The sequence below is a fragment of the Phalaenopsis equestris genome, unplaced genomic scaffold (assembly GCF_001263595.1).
Source record: "Phalaenopsis equestris unplaced genomic scaffold, ASM126359v1 Scaffold000202, whole genome shotgun sequence".
Lineage (NCBI taxonomy): Eukaryota > Viridiplantae > Streptophyta > Magnoliopsida > Asparagales > Orchidaceae > Phalaenopsis > Phalaenopsis equestris.
Genome location: NW_018164644.1, coordinates 4,508,847 through 4,530,215, shown reverse-complemented (window position 1 = coordinate 4,530,215; position 21,369 = coordinate 4,508,847). Strand labels below are relative to the sequence as shown.

The 21,369-nt window shown below is 33.9% G+C and overlaps 1 protein-coding gene across 1 annotated transcript in view; it reads right to left on the bottom strand.

Annotated features, from left to right (window-relative positions):
• Positions 1 to 19,585: 19,585 nt before the first annotated feature.
• The window catches only part of LOC110022660 (calcium-dependent protein kinase 2-like), a 20,464-nt gene continuing 18,680 nt past the window's right edge, over positions 19,586 to 21,369 (bottom strand). Inside the window, exons 3-9 of the mRNA XM_020721721.1 lie at positions 21,210 to 21,353; positions 20,962 to 21,114; positions 20,775 to 20,887; positions 20,536 to 20,703; positions 20,319 to 20,446; positions 20,033 to 20,132; positions 19,586 to 19,952 (exon numbers count right to left, since the gene is read on the bottom strand). Of these exons, the coding sequence (XP_020577380.1) occupies positions 19,878 to 19,952; positions 20,033 to 20,132; positions 20,319 to 20,446; positions 20,536 to 20,703; positions 20,775 to 20,887; positions 20,962 to 21,114; positions 21,210 to 21,353 (881 nt within the window). The 3' untranslated portion in view covers positions 19,586 to 19,877. The remainder of the gene's footprint in view (positions 19,953 to 20,032; positions 20,133 to 20,318; positions 20,447 to 20,535; positions 20,704 to 20,774; positions 20,888 to 20,961; positions 21,115 to 21,209; positions 21,354 to 21,369) is intronic.

Sequence of the window (21,369 nt, the reverse complement as noted above, 5' to 3'; positions counted from 1 at the left end):
TGAACTATCTGCTGAATAACAGTTTCACCGGCCAAGCCAACTCCATTCAACCTGTCCAGCTTCGTTCGGCTCGGCTAGTTCTACTAAGCTAGATAAACTCCATTCGGCCCAACCACCACCTCTAGCAAACTAGCTCTAGTTGGTTCGACAGCTCTATTTGGCCAGGCCACTAGCTCTATTCGACCTAACCACCAGCTCCAGTTGCCCCCACCACCAGCTAAATTTGGCTCCACCATCTCTAATCGGGATGGCTTGCTTTGTTCAGCCATCTCAAGCTGATTGTATTGAACCAGTCATATAATTATCATTTTATAATGATTCTTCTTTTTATACTAAGAGGAACACTATTTGTAAATCGAACCAACCATCAAAATTTTCTTCCATCGCATATGTATGACTAGGGAAAGTGAGCTTTTTAAAATTAGTGATATTGTTGGGATATCATTTAACATAGTTACTATTAATATAGAAAAGAATAGTTTAGTTTATCATCTACAAAATAGTTTATAAAGAATAAAATAATTGCATGAACATGCAACATGTCACCATAGATTCCTAATCATTTTTGGAATGTCATATGACTCTTAGCTTTGATTTTTTGTGTGAAAGTGGCCAACATTTGCAAATCAAAGTAACATAAAAATGAAAATCATCTGAGTCAGTTGGTTGAGGAATTAAGCGGTCAATCAATCAGAAGTTCTTTGATTCAAAGTCTTGTAAATGCGGTGCACACAAATTTGATATTAGATTTGCTCAAATATCTCAATCAAATTAGTTTAGAAATAGATACTTTTATCATTTTATCAACATAATTTGGAGTTGCTTTTTTCAATTCTTTCGACTTAGGGTCTGTTTGGGGGAGGTCTGTTTGGGGCTGTTTGGGGGAGCTGCAGCTTATCCAGCTTCTGCTGATAAGCAGCTGATCCTGATAAGCTGTTGTTCAGCAGTTGATCCGGATAAGCTGACTAGTTGTTTGGTTTGAGCATTTGAAAAACAACTGATTTGCAGTTGTTTGTGGATAAATGACAATTCTGCCCCTGAACTGAATAAGCTGTTAAGTTGTTTGGTTTCTGCGGTTTGAGAAAAACTGATTTGTAGTTGTTTGTTAAAAAATTATCATTTCAGTCATGCGTAGTGGAGCAGTTTGCAACAATAATATAATGAGAATATATTTAATATATTAAAATCCAAAAAAACGCTGCCTAACAGTTCGAAGATATACTCCTCACTCAAGGGAGACTATCTACAAATCTATTAAAAAATCAAAAAACATAACAGAATTACAACTAATGGCAAAAAACCTCATATTTACATGTGACTGAGGTACACTGAATTAAACTATCAATTATCATCTCAAACTAAAATTACAAATATAGAATCAATGTTTGTTCTGCTAACTTTAATTAACGTAGCTTTCACTTACATTTCCACAGTCCTAAAAAACGGTACAAATAATCACCTAAATAACAACAATAATACTTCCCATAGGAAAATGATTAAGCTTCCATGAACAGGAAAACTTAAAACAATTTGAACTATTCCATGTCTTATCCTTCAAACTTATCAAGGGATGATCGGAACTCTGAACTCAAAAGAGACTCGAAAAAACCTGCTAATTCTAGACCAGTTTGCAAATCTATCAGACAAGGAATTCATCATTCAACAATTAAAATGAAAACAATTCAATTCAAACCAGGTAAGTAAGAAGAAGAAGCCCATTAACAAGTAGAAAACAGAGGATTCAATGCACGACAACGAACTGAGGCTAGAAACCTCGAACTTGGCAAGTCGAAGCAGACATCAAATGAAAAGGCGAGAGAGATCACCACTATGGTTCATAGAACTCGTACGGGGTAATAGAAAAAGAGCAACGGATTGATTCCGCAGGATCCAAGCAATGGTTTGCAAAGCAGAGACCGATGTTGATATGTACAAAGAAGTTATAGTTCCTTCGTGATCGAACCCTTGCAATGTTGGAGCAGACCGACATGAGGCACGACGAGGGGACTGCTTCACCGAAGAAGCAACGGCGGTGAGGTGGCATCGGCTGGAGCGGAGGAGGATGGGGCCGCCAGTGAAGTGTTCGGCTTCCAGCAGCTTCGACGGCGAGAGGGAGAGCCGAACGAGAAGACGAGCGGGGTGGTTCCATGAACAAGCAAAGGCTGTGGCGTAAAATAAAGGAGCGAACGCGGATAAATAACGTAGACGAGGGGGTTACCCCGCGATCGGCTTCTTGTTAAAACAGAAAACGTAGTTTTCAGATAATCACCTAAAACGTGCTAAACAAACAGTGAAGCGGCGTTTTCGCACTTATAAGCTGCCCCAAACGGGCCCTTAGGGTCCGTTGGGGGCAGCTTGTGCATTTCATGATAAATTCTTTGTCCTGAAACGCGGCCCGCGGGCCTGCCACAGGGGTCGACCCGCGGCCTGCATTTAGTGTAACAGCTCAAACGCAGTTTCGGATAAGCTGGTGAAACGCGCGAACCAAACGGTTCGAAAACGCCGCCCGCACTTATAAGCTGGCCCAAACGGATCCTTACTATAATAATTGCTTTTCTATATATTGTGTTATTCCCTCTATATTAGGAGGAAAATATTTCTTTTGGGCATCTAAAAAATAAAATTTAATTTGATTAAATTATAGATAACATATTGTCACCTAAAGTTAGGACATGTATATTTGTTGTGGTATTTAATATTTATATTCATTGAATTTCAATCACGTTTAATAGTCCTAGATTACTTTGCACAAAATTTATATAGCTCGCTATATTTAAAGTATACGGAATTAATTGATTTATTTTGTCTGCAATTATTACAATTAATAAAAAAATCTATAAAATTATTTTCTTATTGTGATGTATTTATTTTATTGATTAGTTAGTGTTGTGCCTTTTATTAAATTGTCCAAATAACTCAATTTTTTAGCGAGTAAATATTCAATAAAATAAAGAGAATATTGACTTTTAATTCCTTATAGCATATCCGATTAGGAAATATCCTCAAAATTATATTTTAAGAAAAAACATAACGAATTGCTGCTTTTATATTTGTTGATTGTTTATTGGAGTTGATCACATGGTAACTTAGGGTGCGTTTGGAGAGCTTATTCACAACGGTAGCGTTTTGAGAACGCCACCGGCTGTTTGATTAATGCGTTTTAGTGGCGTTTTTAGAAATGTCATTGGGAGGTTTCTATTAAACGAGAATCACGAGTAGGAGCCCGCAATCCGCGTTTCGATGGAGCGAAAGACATTGCTTGCTCTCACACGAATGCTCGCCCCACGCTCGCCTGCCGATCGAAGCTCGGCTCGCCTTTCCTCTCTACCACGACTCGCTCGACTCCTTCCTGCAGCACCAAAGCCCCGCTCGTCTCCTCGCCTCTCCTCTCTAAGACAACTCGCTCGACTCCTTCCTGCCGCACCGAAGCCCGCTCGTCTCCTCGCTTCTCCTTTGATAAGCTCATTGTTTTCTCTTCGGGAATCAATAAACGGTTGGTTTGCAGGTAATTTGTTTGAATATAGGAAGAGAGACTAATTTTGTGAGCATTCATAATGGTTCCCTTAACTTTCTGAATGGTAATTTTCTCATAAAAATAATTTAATTTGATTTTCCTCCCTCTTTTCTTAGAATTATTGTGCATTTTTTGGCCTCACTGTGCTGGAATTACTGCTCATGTATAGCTGAGGGGCGAAAAGGATACATTGGATTTATCTTCTGAAGAGTGGACATACCAGACCTATCTTCTAAAAGGTTAAATAACAGAAATCTGACGTCTCGCCAGAGCATCCTTCCTAAAGGTATAATTTTTTTTTCCAAGCAAATTCGATCGATGTCTTTAGCTGCCACGATTTCTCACCGGCAAATGAGTATTTACATATAATTTTATTTCATGAAGGATGTCAACTATTACTTCTACTTTCTTAAAATTGGTATATGTTTATGATTTCATTTCAGGGACAGAAAATGTCATTTATCCAGAATCAGCTGTTTCCCAACACACAAACCAAACAGTTAAACAACTTATCTGGATCAGCTGCCTATCGGCAGCTTATCAGGATAAGCTGCAGCTGCCCCAAACAGACTCTTAACGTTTGAATCTTTGTCGGGCAACATTCAAACCTTGCGCATGATAAACTTTCATGGAACCTTTAAAGCCACATATGCTAAAAACAAAATTAAAAAGCCACATAACGCACATATGATATGTACTTAAAAAAAAAGCCACATAACACACGGAGAAGCGAGAGAGCGCTAAAAACAAAATTTAAACTTGTGAAGAGAGATAGAACCCAAAAACCACCAATAACTATAATGGAAAAATTAGTAGACCAATTACTATTGTTGTTACCCAATTACTATCATATGACTATTATTACCTGACTACTATTTCTATATTGTTATTCTCAGACTATTATTATTTACAAGTAAACATTTGTAATATTATAATCTCATGTTCATTATTTGGAAAGAACAAAAAGAAGTCTATTAACTTCAATTATATAGTAGATTATTTTATTTATAAAACTTGTTTTTATTTACGTGTTGCCACTTAGGGTCCGTTTGGGGCAGCTAGTGTGTTTCAGGATAAGTTGTTTATCCTGAAACGCGGCCCGCGGGCCGGCCGCAGAGGTCGACCCGCGGCCTGTGTTAAGTATAAAAAACTCAAATGCAATTTCAGATAAGCTGACGAAACGCACGAACCAAACGGTACGACGGCGTTTTGAAAACGCCGCCCGCACTTATAAGCTGCCCCAAACAGACCTTTAGAATTATCTAGCACACGATAACTTAAATTAGAGGCCATTTATTCGGTATTTAATATCATTAATGGCTTCAAAATTGAGTAATTTTAAACTAAACGGGTTTGAACATAAACAAGCCTCATTTCACCCTTCAATTAATAGTCTAAATTTTTTTTAACTATATTTCAATTATTTAATTTGAGCTTATTTGAACTCTAATTTTACCGCTTTTAATTTTGTTAGTTGATCGTGTTGACATGTTTAATAAATTTGTTTAAATCAAAATTTAGATGATTAATAATTAAATTAATATTCTCTTCATTCAACTGTTTATTTATTAGCATACAATTATCCTTTCATTTAATAAGAATTAGACTTTTTTTCTCGAGATCCACATCATCCATTACTAAATTAAAAAAAACAGTCAATAAATGCACATTGTCGTACATAGGGCTGTCAAAAAAGCTCGTTGTTCGCGAACAACTCTTTGTTCGCTCGTATTCGGCTCGTTTGAGCTCAAAATTATATATATATAATTATTAATATAATAATATATTATATATATTTATATCTAAGTTTAAATTATAATGTCTCGTGTGGTAATGTGGTTAGTGTCTTTTTTTGTATATATTTGATCCAGGTTCGAATCCCACACTTTATATCTATTTTTTTCAATTTAATTTTTCCGAGCCAACTTCAAGCCGAACACGAACGCGAATATTTAAATCGAGCTGAAAACGAACACACTGTTCACGAGCCAATTTCAAGCAAAAGTTATTTCGAATGAGCCAAACACGAGTCAAGCCTGAGCTCGCTCAAGCTTGGCCCATTTACAGCCCTAGCCGTACATAAATAATTGCATGTGAATCAACAAATGATTTATTATTGTCCCCTTCCATTGATTTGCTTGTAACAAACCTATACTACCAGGCATAATGAAATTATATACCCACTTTCTCTGCTGTAACACCTTGCAATAGAGCAAGGAAGGGAACTCTGGGTTACTATTGATAATGAGTTCTCTCAAAGTATTTTTCTGCAACCTGCGATTGTGCTTGCTATGATTTTCATGGAGTTTCTTATCGTACAATACCACTGAAGTTTGTCATGGTATTAGAGAATCCAGGCCATCAAAGTTATTTTTCGAATATCTCTGTCCCATTGTCTCCATTGTCTTGATTGATTAGATTTTATTTATTTATTTATTTATTTTTTTTTTTTTTTTTGCTTCTCTTCTTCCCTAATCCTCCTCCAATGTTTGAAATGTCTTCCCAAACAAATCAGAAACCTTCAAGAACCAACTTGGAAATGACTGATTTACATATTCCTTCATCCCTTAAGTTTTTTATGTCCAACTTTAAAAACATTGTCGATATCTGACTTACCGTTGAAAACTGCCCACTTTGGAAACCCCAGATCTACAAACTATTCAGAGTAAATGGATTTGAGAGTTTTCTTGACGGCACTGCCATTTGCCCATCACCTCAAAACCAAACCTCTAATTGTGAACTTATATGTAATCCCTTCTTCGTCCGATGGCAACTCATCGACCAAAATCTCTCCACAACTATTTACTCCACTATATCCCCTACCATATTTGTCCTACATTCTCAATCTTGAATCCACTAAAAAAAATATGGCAATGCCAGTTGCAGTCCACAAATCGTTCCCGAATTATTCAACTTTAAAACAAACTCCACCATATCATGAAGAAGAGGAAGAGAATGAAGGAGATAAGCTCCCTTAACTTTCTCCTCTTGAGGAAGAAAAACATCTTCTCACTTGCTCTCTCTAAGAAGCTCTCTCCAAAGCACCTCCAAGATCTACAAGTGCTCTCCAAGGAATCTCCTTCAGCCCAAAAACTTAAATATCAAGTTTAGGATTGAGGGGAAATGAGATTCCCCAAGGTTAAGATCAGCTCACACAAGTAAATCTTCCATTTGCCCCTTGCTTATCCTTCTTGGAAACTACTAAGAGAGGCCTAAAGGCCCCTCCTGCAAGTGGTCGGACAGGCACTCGCATCCGCACTTCCCATCATCTATTTGCCTATGCAGACACGATAGAATCAGTGTGTCGAGACTCGCCCTATCCCTCCATCCGTTGGTTGCTGACCTAGTCGTCTAAATAAGCGGGCTTCCTGGTGGGGGCCTACGGAGATGGGCCTCCTAAGGTTCCGCTTCCAGACTATGCGTATGGTGGTTCCTCTTGGTGATCACTGCCTTGAATTGTTCTATTAAAAAAGGGTGATTTAGATAAAAAAGAATGCCAAAGCAATTTTACAAAACTTTGTTTGGTGTTGCACAAGCTTGAAAACATCTTAGTCATCACCAACCTCCCAATAATTAAGAATGATATAAATTATTGAATCTATATTTGTCCTTGAATCACACCCAAGAAATATACCACAAATAAAGAGAGAGTGAGAAAGAGAGAGTAAGAGAGTGAGTGAGAGAAGATGAACAGTAATCAATTGTGTTTTGTTCATAAATTAATTATTCTATTTATAGAGGAGATGGTACAATTATGATATTATATTTTTTGCTTTTGTTTTTAAGAGGTCCATAATATGGTATTTTTGATATTTTACATGTATAAACTTATTCTACGATAATTTGCTAGTTCGGTCGACTATGCTTAATTTGGTTCGGGTTGACGAGATTAGCTCAATTGGCTGATCAAGGTTTGTATAAGTCAAAAGATTGATATAGTGTTACTATCAATCATTGATCCCTAATGAGACAGTCACTGATCCCTAATGAGAAGCCTAGGGGGCATCTATGGGAGGATTGAATATATTGTGGAACTAGATTTTCTCTTCGATTGACTCTACTTGAGGGCAAGCTATTGCATTGAGTCAAATTTTCTATAGTGGGTGGTCGGATGCTCCTTTGTCTCGTTCTTAGCCGAATGGTCCGTGCTCGGATCATCCGATCATCTTTTACTCTGCCTCGTGGCCCAATAGGTTTTGGCCTTGTCGGCTTTGCTCATATGGCTTCGCCCATTTGGTCAAGTGGGCCTCATAATCTTATGGTAGTAGGTCAATCTTTATTGTACTCTTCTCTTCTGATCCATTTGATCTCTTTAAGATTAGCGTTAACATATTTTTTATGTAAATAGATAATTTTTTTATATTTATTCATTCTTATTGAGCATTGCATAAAATGTTATTTTTGCTTAGTGCACGTATTTCTTACATAACTTCCCGCTATATTTTTATTTAATTAATATTTTTTTTCTTTTTAATTCTGAAATATTAACTTATCAACCAATCTTATCAATGCACCTTTATTAACACATCAAAGCAAGGATTAAAAAAAAAAAAAAACAAGAAAACAGAGAAGCCTAACGCGAAATATACCCAAAAAAATGTAAAAATATTTCCATGGCCCCACAGAGAAAATCATTCATATAGCACGCGATCATTTTCTCCCTACATAACAAAATGTCTACTAGCCTACAATGAACCAAATGAATATTCACCAAATGAAATTATAACATAGCAAAATACAAACAACTTTTCATTACCTGCATGCATAAAAAAATTTTTCTTTTTCAACTTCCGTTAAAATTTCCTTTTCAACTTCTGTGGGGGCAAGAAGATGAAAAAATATTACATCAGTACTACGCACGTAGGGTAACGTGCGTAGCCAATGAAATCACACCACGATACCCCGCGTGACGCAGAAAATATTACAGCGCAGTAACACGAGAAATATTCCCCCCGTGTTATTCATGTGTTATTGTGTGTTATTCATGTGTTATTGTATCCTGGGAATATTCCTGGTGTTATAATAACACAATAACACATGAATAACACACAATAACACATGAATAACACGGGGGGAATATTTCTCGTGTTACTGCGCTGTAATATTTTCTGCGTCACGCGGGGTATCGTGGTGTGATTTTTCATGTGTCTTGAGAATATTCTTGGTATTATAATAACACAATAACACATCAATAACACATGAATAACATGCAATAACACATGAATAACGCGTAATAACACATGAATAACACAGGAGAGAATATTCCTCGTGTTACTGCGCCGTTTTTTTTGCTCTGCCGCGTGAGATGTCGTGGCGTGTTTTGATTGGCTACGCACTTTATTTTTAGGTGCTTAATACTGATGTAATATTTTTTCCAAGAAGATAATATTAGAATTGTGCATGCAAAAGGAGTAGCTTTGCATTTCCATCTACTTCTGTTGGAGATTCTAGAATCTAATTTTTCTTATACCAAATGCTTGAATATTTTCCCATATAATTTGTTCTTTTCCTTGCAATAAAAAATTTAAAAAAGGGGTCCAAATTTAAATTTCCAAATGTTTCTAATGAAAGCTAAAGTTTATTTATTTATTTATTTTTGCATTCTTGTTAAACAACTTTCTTCCAGATGATGAATTCTCAAGTTCTAGATGATGGCAAAAAAGTCAACAAAAATTAAGTTTTATAGGAATGTTTGGATAATCATTAGGACTTATAAAAATCAAAACTCTAGCAGCAAAATAATAATAATTGTTCACAAACGGTGGACTTAAATTTCATATTTAACGTTTACATTGGCATAGTCGTGTCAAAACTGTCAAACGTCGATAATGTCAGATGCTAATGTCAACACAATTTATTTGCGTCACCCACGATCAGTGCTAAATACATTTAAGACACGCATTTTCTTACGTGAAATATTTATCGACGCAAATCCTTCATTGATATTATTTTGCATTAGATTGTTAAAACTCAGAATAATGTGGTGGAATACACACATTTTCATTGATATGAAAAGGGTTATAAATAACCCTTACAATAATCTCGTAATAGGAAAAATAATAAAAAGATAAATGATATGAAAGGAAGAGTATAACACTTAATATCTTGAATAATTAATTCATATTAATTGTTAGGAGATATAGGAAATAAACGTAAAATAGGAAAATAAATATCTCAATAATTCTAAAGAAATAATTTATTTACAAGAATAAATTATTTCCTATCATAACTCTAATTCTAAGGAAATAATTTATTTATAAGAATAAATTATTTTCTTTCATAACTCCTAACATAGAATAGTATTAGTGTATTAGCGTCGGAATTGGCAGGCTCAGATTTGACAAAATAATGTAGTGACGATAATATGTTCATATCTAGCAAAATACACATAATTTGTTATGAGCTGCATGCATATAATAATATTTTCTGTGCGACGTCGGTTAATATTTCCTTGTCAATTTGATTTCCATCTGCTCCTGATCTAGAAAGTTAATTTTTTTAATGCAAAATACACATGAACAAGTTTCCCAAGAAGCTGACCTTAAACAAAAATAAATAAATAAATAAAAGATACAAATGTAACCTTATGTTGATCTTATGGCGCAAAAGACATTTGGAGAGCATGAAAGTGCAAAAGACATTTTTACATGCAATTTTTATGTATTTATATATATAATACCTAAGGGTGTAAACGAGCCGAACATGAGCGAGGCTCAGCTCCTGTTCGACTCGTTTATATTTCGAGCTCAAAAAGTATGTTCGTGTTCTGCTTGTTTGCTTAGCGAACCGAACACGAGCTGTTTACGAACAAAGAGTCGTTTTGACAACCCTAATCACGTAGCCATAAGATGTTAAGGGTTGGGGCAAGATTTAAAAATTATTGCTTATATTAAAACATCATTTTAATCTAATTTAACATTTTTATTCTATTTTCTTAATTAATAGTTTTAATTGTTTATAAATCTTTGTAGCTTTGTAGTCAATTAATTTTTATAAAAATATTACTCATCAATATAGATATATATTTGTGTGTGTGTGTGTGACTCATGAGTAGTATTTCGAGCCAAAATTAGCCGAACACGAATGAATAAATCTTTGTTAGTGTTCGGTTCGTAACTTAGTGAACGAGCCGAACAAGAGCTATTCGCGAACAACGAACCATTTTGACAGCCTTAAATAATACCTAACTTTAATATAATAAATTTATGCATGAAACTGCAAAAATTCTTTTTTCAGCGAAGAACTTCTAGAAAGAAAAAATTCTTTGAAATGTTTAGTAAATAACGAAGAATCATACTTTTGATATTTAAAATTAGCAAACAAACTGCCAAACACTGACTTATAAGTATTTAAACAAATTAGATCCCACCAAAAAATCTCAATGTCGGCCGGCTTCATGATCACATCATTAGTCAACCTTTCTAGAATCAGTTCTCTAGAAACCGTCCACTTTATGATAGACGGCAGAGATTAATTATGTCTATGGTTTAATTTGCAAAACTGTAAATTTCCTTCATGCCGTTTACTACTATTATAGAGCTGATTGAACTTATTATCACAGGGGTTTGAAAAGAAATAAATAATTGCGAGTTCAGTCATTAAAAGTTGATAAGATTTTTAAATTTAAAAAAATTTAATTTCATGATAAAAAAATTTATAAAGTGCGTATAATTTTTACATACTCGTAAAGAAAATAAATATATATGTATTCATGATTGTAGAATTTGATCTGAAGAGAGGGACTCTTATCTCTAATCTTTATTACTTTCTGTACTTTCTGATCGAAAAAAAAAATGCATTATAATTTTTTGGAAGATAGACGGCCCTTCTCTTATTTATCAAAGAAAAGATAAATGTATTTTGTGAGGATACATGAACATTCTATGAATACTTTGTTATTAACCACTGTTAGGTATGACTCATATACCATAAATGGGATAAATGTTGGAGCGGAGCAGAGCCCACGAGCGGAGTGGAGCGGAAGGATCTGTCAAATCGGGGGAGTTTCATTATGTCAGTTGGGGGTGCGGGGGCAACACCCCGCGGTATAGTACATGGGTAATTTAAGAAATTTCATAATGTACTATAAGGTTATATATATGTCATGTTTGTAACCCTAGGTGAGTCTCTCTCGATCCCTGAGATTCTGAATCTTGTATTATGTACTCTTTTTTGAATTAGTGAAAAGTCTCCGCTCTGCTCCCGAGGGTGTAGGCATCTTTGCCGAACCTCGTAAATCTCAGTGTGTTCTTCTGGATTTGTGTCGATTTCTAATTTTCTTCGCCCTAATTTCTCAACAACCACCATCCATCAATATGATTATTGACCAATAGTATTTATGATAATTTAATTTAATTAATTAAAGCGAAAGGATGTAGTGTCTATTGGGAAGAAACATGACCATTTTCTCTTTAATTAAATAAATATTATTATTATTATTAAAATAAATGATGGTGGGCCAACACAAATAAAATAATGAAAAACTAACAAAAGGTAACTTAATTAGAATATTATTGTATGATATTTTTCGTGCAAAATATATATTATACAAGCACTAATTACTTTTATATCATACTATAAAATAATTTAACTCTGCATAACGGGAGAAATTTTACGTGCGGACATACGGATGACGGCATGGGTTACATTATGTTATGTTCATAACGGTGTGGTACAATCAGCTTTAACGTCCAAATCTCCAAACAATGGAAGTAATATTTTCCATTTCAATGAATATTTGTTTTCTAATTTTTTATCAAAATTTAATTAAAAATATATATATATTTATAAATTGTTAACAGTTTTGTTCCTGCCTTTGAAAAAATAAGTACTACCACCAAATCGTGAGGAAAAAAATCCAGCTTTATTTATTTTAACTCAAACAATATAACTGTTTTGTGACAATAATTTCTATTATAAATCAAACAAAGAGTTTAATTAAAAAAATAATAATAAAATGGATTAAAACATAATTTACTATTTACTGCAGCTATATCAGTCTGATCGCTCCTTCCCAGCAACTATATATATAACAACTTCATCCTAACAAAACTTACCCAAAATTCTTCTTCCAATTGCCTTCATATCAAACCTTCTAATTCATATTTACTGTTTTTCTGCAAAATGGCTGCCGCGGATCAAAGATCAGAGGAGGATATTACTGATTCCACAGGTGCTTATTTACATTTAATGTTTCTTCTTTTTTATTACAAAGAAGAACTCTGCTTAAAATGAAAATTTTCAGAGTGTCAGATTCGAACACTCGTACTGTCTCAACTTAATTTGTTATTCGTCCAGCTGAATTTGTTGCATTTGAAGTCATGAAAAAGAAGTTTATATTAATTTTGTTGGTTCTTCAGAGAGTTTTGAGGCATCAGAGGTGGAGTTCTCAGAGGCAGAGATAGATCTTATTGCCAGGATATATAAACTCATTGGAGAGAGGTTTTTCTTCTGCACTAATTTACAAACACTCTTGAGAAATTTATTTCATTTCCTGCCATCTGATTTAAAATATCATTGTATTTCTCAGATGGTCATTGATTGCTGGAAGAATACCAGGAAGAACAGCTGAGGAGATTGAAAAGTACTGGAAATCAAAGTATCCAAATGGTTCCTAACTCACAAATATATGGCAAATGTTTTATTCATTGGGCTCAGAGGATTAGAATGTTATTTCATTAGTTTGCTTATTTGATTAAGTTTGTTTACATATCAGTCATGCTATTAAGATGTAAGAGTTACTTTTATATTTAATGCATATATAAGAGTGAGTTCTGAGCCAAATGTCATTTGTGTTTTTCAATGATGTTATATTTATAGTATCACTGTGTGTGTGCATAAATCTAATGATACGTAAGAAAATAGTATACTTGGTTGAATTTATTAGGTAGAGGAATTAGTTGTGCTGTTTTGAGAACAAATAAAGAAGAAAAAGGTCGCTTCAAAGTTTGATACAGATGTACATAAGAAGCTTCATTCATATCCTTTTTTATTTTCAATATGCATGAAAATTTATCTAATAATTTGCTTAATATGCGATTGGAGAAATTCTGAAGTCATACGCTTTTCTGAACTGAAAATGCGTTATCCCCAAACTTCACGGCAGCTGAAAGACCAAAACTTTAAAGTTGACTGATTAACTCCTACAATTAAACTGTAACAAAATTTATTTTAGCGGAATCTGCACCTAATAATTTTTCGATCCTCTAGAAACAGTTCTAAGAATGGATCGATCCAACTGGATGGCTGGTTCACAGTTGAATCGACCAGACTTGCTAATTTTTAAAACTATCGTAAAATTAATGTCTTGTCTATTTCATAAAATGATCCTCTATTTATAGTGGAGATTATATAATATGTGAAGTTAATTGTTTGTCAATGCTTTAATATGGTCATTACAGGATATTCTTAGTATTTTACATATATGAGTCGATAACTTGGCTGATTTTTAGGTCAGTTAGTTGACTTTGGCAGACCTTGGTTTGGTAAGGACTACTCGATCAACTATGTTGAGTTCAGGTTATCAGTCGGCTTTCGATTGACTTTCGGTTGTTAGGAATAACTTGATTAGTTATGCTTTGCCAATCGGCTGATTTAGTTTGACTGTCAATCTTTGATCCCTAGCGAGGAGCTCCGATCGGCTGAGTGATGCTAGGTAATTCGAGCAGAGGGTGAATCATTGTAACCCGATAAGTAGCTCACTCTTTCACATGGAGAGCCGAATGAATGATTTAGACTTCTTGTGACATGGTTGCCTTTCAATCCCTAATAAGCAGCCTTTGAGAGTCCATGTGATAATTAATGATATCAATAAGCTAAGTCTTTTCTCGGGTCTTGTCTACTGAAAGGTTGATTGCACGCTATGATCAGCTTTTTTATGGTGGCTGGCTTGCATGCCTATCTGTCATGCCTTAGTCCGACGGGTTCAGACTCATACCACTTGGTTGTCTTTAGCTTTATTAGTTTTGGCTAAAATGGCCTCATCTAATTGGCTTTGACACTGGCTTTGGTTTAGATTCTTACTTCTAATTATATAATTGGGACTCCGGTTCTTTTTTTTTTACTCTGAACTATTAGATTTTCTTGAGATTTGTGCTGACACATTAATCCCGATGTACACAAACTTAATTTTTATAATTAACAATCGCATTAATATTTCTTGAATCTCAAAAGATAAAATTAGTCGGTATGGTTTGGACCAATATTAATGCAACACAAAAAATTTTATACTTTATTAGTTGTTACAACAACTCCAAAATAGCATCATCATCACTAACTACCCATTTATTTGGTGTCATTTCGATAAAATTTTGCTTTTAATAATTCTTATTAAGCATTGCATCAAAGGTTAGTTATGTTTAGTTGCTGCTGCACATAGTTTTACGCAACTTTTATTTATAGTTTAACTTAATTATTCATTTTTCTCTTTAATCTTTCAATATTAATTTATTGACTGATTTTATCAAAAGCCCCTTCTATGGAAAACTTATTGCATCAGGAGTTCTGATGCATGCAGAAATGCATCAGGACACCAACGAAATTATGTCAAGTCACACGACGAAACCAATAAATAAATAAAAAATTATATATTTTAATGTATGCTCTGCCTACTCCGGACAAGTGACATAATTTTATTGGAGATCTGATGCATTTGTTCATCAAGACTCCTGTTGTAATTTTTTTCCCTTTTTTGAGCCATCAAAAGCAAGAATAATAAAAAAAAAGTAGTAATTGACAAAAAAAAAAAATGAAAATGATAATAATTATACGGCCACGAACAAAAAAATAATTTCACTTCACTCTATTTGCACCTCCATTTAAAATGTATTTAGATATATCACCTATCAAACGCATATTTAGCTGTTGGACATAAAAATACATAGGAATTAGATGGTACGTATGTAAATGCCCCAAAAAAAACGTGGCTAAGTTAAATTTCCAAATGCTTCTAATGAAATCCTGTTGGAACTTTTTGCGCGAGTGAAATGGGTCAAACGAATATTGTGGGGAGCCAGCTTTCTTCTAGATTAATCAAGTCGTCCAGTGCTAGATGCACGTGTATCATGTTTGTGGTTTGGTCGAGCAGGGGTCGGCTAGTCCTAGCGATGTTAGGACGATGAATTTAGTAAATTGAAATCAGTGATCATTAATTGCTCAAAAATTGATTCAAATTTTGGATCAAATCAATAACATAACGAAACAAACGAGCAGAGCTATAAAGCCAAAATTTTATATTAATTTTATTTCTAGCTAACCTCAATTTGTCTCGAATCGGATCGTCAACAGCCATATTGACATGCATTTAACCAAATTTATATTAAATTTACTGATTATCGATTAATTTTTTTTATAAAAATTTGTATTTAGTTGTCAAATTAAAAGCTGTTAAATTAAATATATGTGTTTTTTAACTCTAACTAATGAAATGGTTTTGTTATGATCAATTCAAGCAATTTGCTTTTTAAGTAGTTTATATAATGAAAGAAAAAATCTGGACGACCAATTCATCCATTTTGACTACTTGCGCACAAAAAAATTGGAATGCAAGCCTTGACCAAGTTTGGCTCGAAGACAAAACTTAAATTAAGGCTTTATTTGAAATATTTAAAAAAAATTTAACTAAGAGATAATAATATATACTAGTTTATTACTTTCTTTTAAAAAAAAATAAATTGTTTTTAAAATTCTAAAAATTAAATATGTGTTTTTTTTTAAATACCTTAACTATTGAAATGGTTTTGTTATGATCAATTCAAGCAATTTGTTTTTTTAGTAGTTTATTTATAGCATGATTACATATTTGTGCTTTTAAAAAATAATTTTAAAAAGATGGACGGAATTTTTATTTAAGGAATTTGCTATTCACTGTATTAAGACCCCTTTAGGGCGGCTTATAAGTGTGGGCGGCTTTTTGAAAACGCTACTGTCCTGTTTGGTTTGCACTTATGCACAACTTATAGAAAACCGTGTTTTGAAATTTGCAAAAGATGCGGCCAGCGGGAGGACCCTCACGGGCCGCGTTTTCGATTGGATTATTTACTCTCGTGACCCTCGTCGCCATTTCTTTTTCGCATTTCGCTCTCAAAGAGTGGAATCATCGTCGTTTGCCGAGTTCGCTTCGGCGTTCGTGGAGGCTTCGGTCGCTGAGTTCGCTTCGAAGTTCTGGGTCGGCGAGTTCGCCGCCATGGATCTCCTCAACTGCCTCGACGCCTCCTGGTGCTCTGTATCCGTCTACATCGACGACTCCAACTGCAAGCTCCTCTCCTGTCCATACGGAAGAGTCGATCACCGCCGCCTCAAATCCCGTACGCTTGGCTCCTACATCTCCAATGGCATCCGTTTCCACCAATCTAGTGGTTGCTTATCAATTTTTTTTTGTTGAATTTATTATTGATGTTGTCGAAATAATAATTAAAATGGCTCAATCTGTGAGCAAATGGATGAAGTATATGTATTGTTAAATATTTTAAATTTATTTTCATTTGCACTTGAAGAAATCTATATCAGGATTTGCAAATGAATTATCTAAAATCTTACAAATCGACTACGACATCGTAAATGACATGTTTTTGGTTAAACTTTTTAAGCAAAATTTTCAAAATACAAGTGATGATGGATGGTGTACATCAATCAAAGTTTAATTTTTGTGTGAAACTTGATATAGTTATTTCAAATATAATTGAGATATATATAATACATAGGAGATCGAGTTGATGTACTCAAAAGATCATAATTTTTTATTATTTTTAAGTTAAGTTATTTTACATGTAATAGATGTACAATTTCAAGACCTCAATAATAGATTGCAAGACGCTGTTTACAAAACGCACAAAACAAACAACTAAACAACTTATCCACAACAGGGGCAGAATAGTCATTTAACCAGAACCAGTTGTTTTCCAAACGCACAAACCAAACAGACAGTCAGCTTATTTGGATCAGCTGCTCATCAGCAAATTATCAGTATAAGCTGTTCATCAGCAGAAGCTGAATAAGCTGAAGCTGCCTCAAACAGACCCTTAATTGCTGCAGCAAAATTTTGAGGTTGATGCACATAAATTGAATTTTGCTTTATTTCATAAATATATTTTTTTACAAATCAATCATAAAATATTAAATATTAACCACTCAAATTTAAAACTTAACATTTTATTCATTCAAAATTTTCACTTAAAAACTTCATTAGTGGGTAAAGAAGGATAATTATAATGAAAAAAAATATATTAAAATATTATATTTTAAATTTGGATGATTAAAATATTATATTCAATATTTTGAGTGATTTGTATGTAATATAGACCTCTGATTGTCCTGTGCGAGAATTAGTTGCATTTTAGTTACAATGGTTACATAAAGATTTTCACTATTATTTCATGAGGAAACATGAATAGAAGATTAACATATATAGGAGCCAGAGATTAGATAACCCAATGTTAATAGATGGCTTAAGCTGGGCCAGATCAATCTGATTCTACCAAATATGCTGTAGCCATTTCATTCTAATAATATAAATAATTAGACGCCCATACTCGACTAATCAATAACTTCATCAGAATAGCTGGTAATGGATTATATATATTATATATATATATATATCCGCATTTACAGCTAAAAATGATTTGTACAGATCTCAAGATAATATGACGGTGGACGATAAGAATACTAAAATAATAATCTTCTAATAACTGCGAAGCGGAGGTTGTTACACAGCTACAGCGAAAAATGTTTTGTACAAATCTAAAGATAATATGACGGTGGATGATAAGAAGAGCAAAATAATTTGTGCTACCCTCCCTAAAATAAAGGTAAAATTATAATATTATATTATTTGCGTACGTAATAAACACGTGCATAATAACCTCTGTTTCGCGGTTATTAGAGGATTATTGGAAGGTTATTGAGGAACCTATAACCTTAATAACCTTCGTGCGTTCTATTTCAATATTATTCATAGGTTATTATGGGGGTATTACCGGGTTAATAGAGTACGCACACAAAGTTGTGTGTGTTTTACGTATGCAAATATTTCTACCTCTATAGACCCCAAGTATAAGTAGAACTCTCTACCCTTCCTCTCTTAACCTTAATTTTTTTATAGAACAGAAGCAAAAGAACTTAGGAACACCCTCATTTTATCTCGACGAGGGCAACTCTCTCACTCTCTTCTCATCTTTTACATATCACAATTTAACGAACACTCGCAAACTCAATTCTTTTTTTTTTTTGTCTTCTACAACTTGTCTCACACAAAATACTTTTTTATCCAAATATATATTCTTAATAATTTATTTATTTATTATTTATTTTTAAAATAATTCATTTATCATTAATCATGAATGAATGTTCATATTAAAATAAAGCAATTCTTTTTTATTTATTTATATTAATACACTAATTAATAATACTTAAATCATTTAATTGATAAAAAAATTTGTAACTTACATCCTATTTTATTTAATTAATATAAAATAGTTATATATTGACTTAGAATTTATTTAATTAGTTTGTTTGATGATATTTATGCAATTATTCCTTAATACACATACATAAAAACCCAGACACTCATTCAAATTTAACTTATTTTATAACTCATAGAAATACCCATTCAATTAATATAACCAAAGTGAATACAAACCGGATACGATCAATAAAAAATTTTTTAAGCGAGTCAGACATGAAAATACATGTGAAAACTAGGCTCAAGCTCAAGCTCAAGCTCAAGCTGAATAAACAACTTATAAAAAAAACTAAACCAAATCTAATCCAATCCATGACATACACTGCTCGATTTAGTTTAATTACAACCCTAACCGGGGCCCTTAGATAGCCAAAAACAAGCTTGGAAAGCAAAATAAAATTTTTGGGATGGCAAAAATAATTCAAAGAATGCATTTCAATTCTTTCCTCATCAACTACTATTCACAGTAGTTTAAGCCAAAGAAGGAAGCTGTGTCAAAGCAAAGATTTGGAAGGTAAAAATGTAAAAAAAAAACTTTAGGTATTAAATATGTAAATACATAGGAATTGGTTGGTATGCAAGTAAATGCCACCCAAAAAAAAGAAATCAAATGAAAGAATATCCATGACTTGAAAAGTAATATAACTATTCATCCTACAAGAAACTTTAGAAGAACTACAAATTCAGGCCTCCATTATTCACAAGCAACAAAAAATAAGAAGAACCCAAATCAATTTACACGTTAGGAACTGAGAACAATCCATTCATCTCATTTATGCACCATTTCCCATCTCAAGTGCAACAAGAGAGAACAAATAACAAATAAGCCCCTATGATAGCATGTATCTGTGTTCTAGTTCAGTGCGAAATGACTAGAAAGAACTTATATTTACCATCAGAGTGCCACTACATAATCTTAACTGCCTGCGGGAGTCCGCTTCTCATCATCGCGCAGAATTCTTCGTAGTTGATCCTGCCATCCTGCAATCATAACATGATCGATTTCAGAACTTACAGTATGAATATGAAGCGAACGAAAACGACCGAGTTAAAACACTTACATTGTCTGCATCGACCTCTGATATTATTTCCTTTATAGTCGCTGCATCGCCCATGCCATGCTCTTTCAATGCCGTTTCAAGTTCATCCCTCGTAATATATCTGCAGAAAGGAAGCGGATAAATCGAACATCATAAATGAGCTTTATTTGTTCAAACTTGTATGCGGATCATAGATGAAAATGACTATGTTAGAAAGATGATGTAACATATACTGAATATAAGATAGTGATAACTTAAAACTCTAAATGCAATTGTCCTCATAATAATATGTTAGCAGCAGACTCACCCGCTATCATCCTTGTCAAAATACTGAAAGGCACTATATAAGTTCTCATCTCTTTCCAGCTTGTGCCTGTGCATTGTGGCGGTAATAAACTCAATGTAGTCGATCGTTCCGTTACCATCCACATCAGCCTGAAAAAGACGAAAAATTTTCAAGCATTAGAAATTATAGTTGAGAAAGTCGAAGGCATAAAACAACGAAGATGTATTGATCAACATACAGCGTCCATGAGCTGCTTCACTTCAGTTTCCGAAAGCTTTGAACCGAGACGCGCCAAACCGGTCTTCAGTTCTTCGTACGTTATGCTGCCACTTTTGTCGGTGTCCAAATTCAAAAACATTTGCTTCAGTCCCTTAATTTCTTCCTCAGATAGACTCGCAGCAATAACCTATTATTATTCTTTTATATATTAGAAATTTTATGAAAATGTATTGACAAAGTGAAATTCTTATATCCAACCTTCAAAGCTAGTTTCTTTAGTTTGTTCATAGCCCGGAACTGCTTCATCCTGGAGAGAACTGCACTGTCTATAGGTTTATCAGAGGCCTCTCCACCTTTAATCCAAGGATGTTCTGTAATACAACAAGGCAAAGTTCAGAAACAGAGGTTTTGAAGCTGATGTTATGAAGAAAATAGGGACACGTACCAAGAACTTGAGCTGAAGTAATTCTCTTTTTAGGGTCTTGGGTAAGCATCTTCCTAACCAAATCCTTGGCACTGCTAGAAATAGAAGGCCATGGTGCAGATTCAAAGTCAATCTCACCTTTTAAGATAGCATCAAATATTCCTTTTTCGGTTTCTGAAAATTAAAAAAATATTTAGTAAATAATATGATATGGAAAGCTCATAACATTATGCATGATATGATAATATCATTTAGCAGGGAAAAATTACCTGCCCAGAAGGGAGGAACGCCGCTGAGAAGAATGTACAAAACAACGCCGGCACTCCAAATATCTATTTCTTTCCCGTAGCTACGTTTTAGAACTTCGGGAGCAACATAATAAGCGCTTCCAACAATATCTCTATACACTTTTCCTGTAAAGATTTTCAC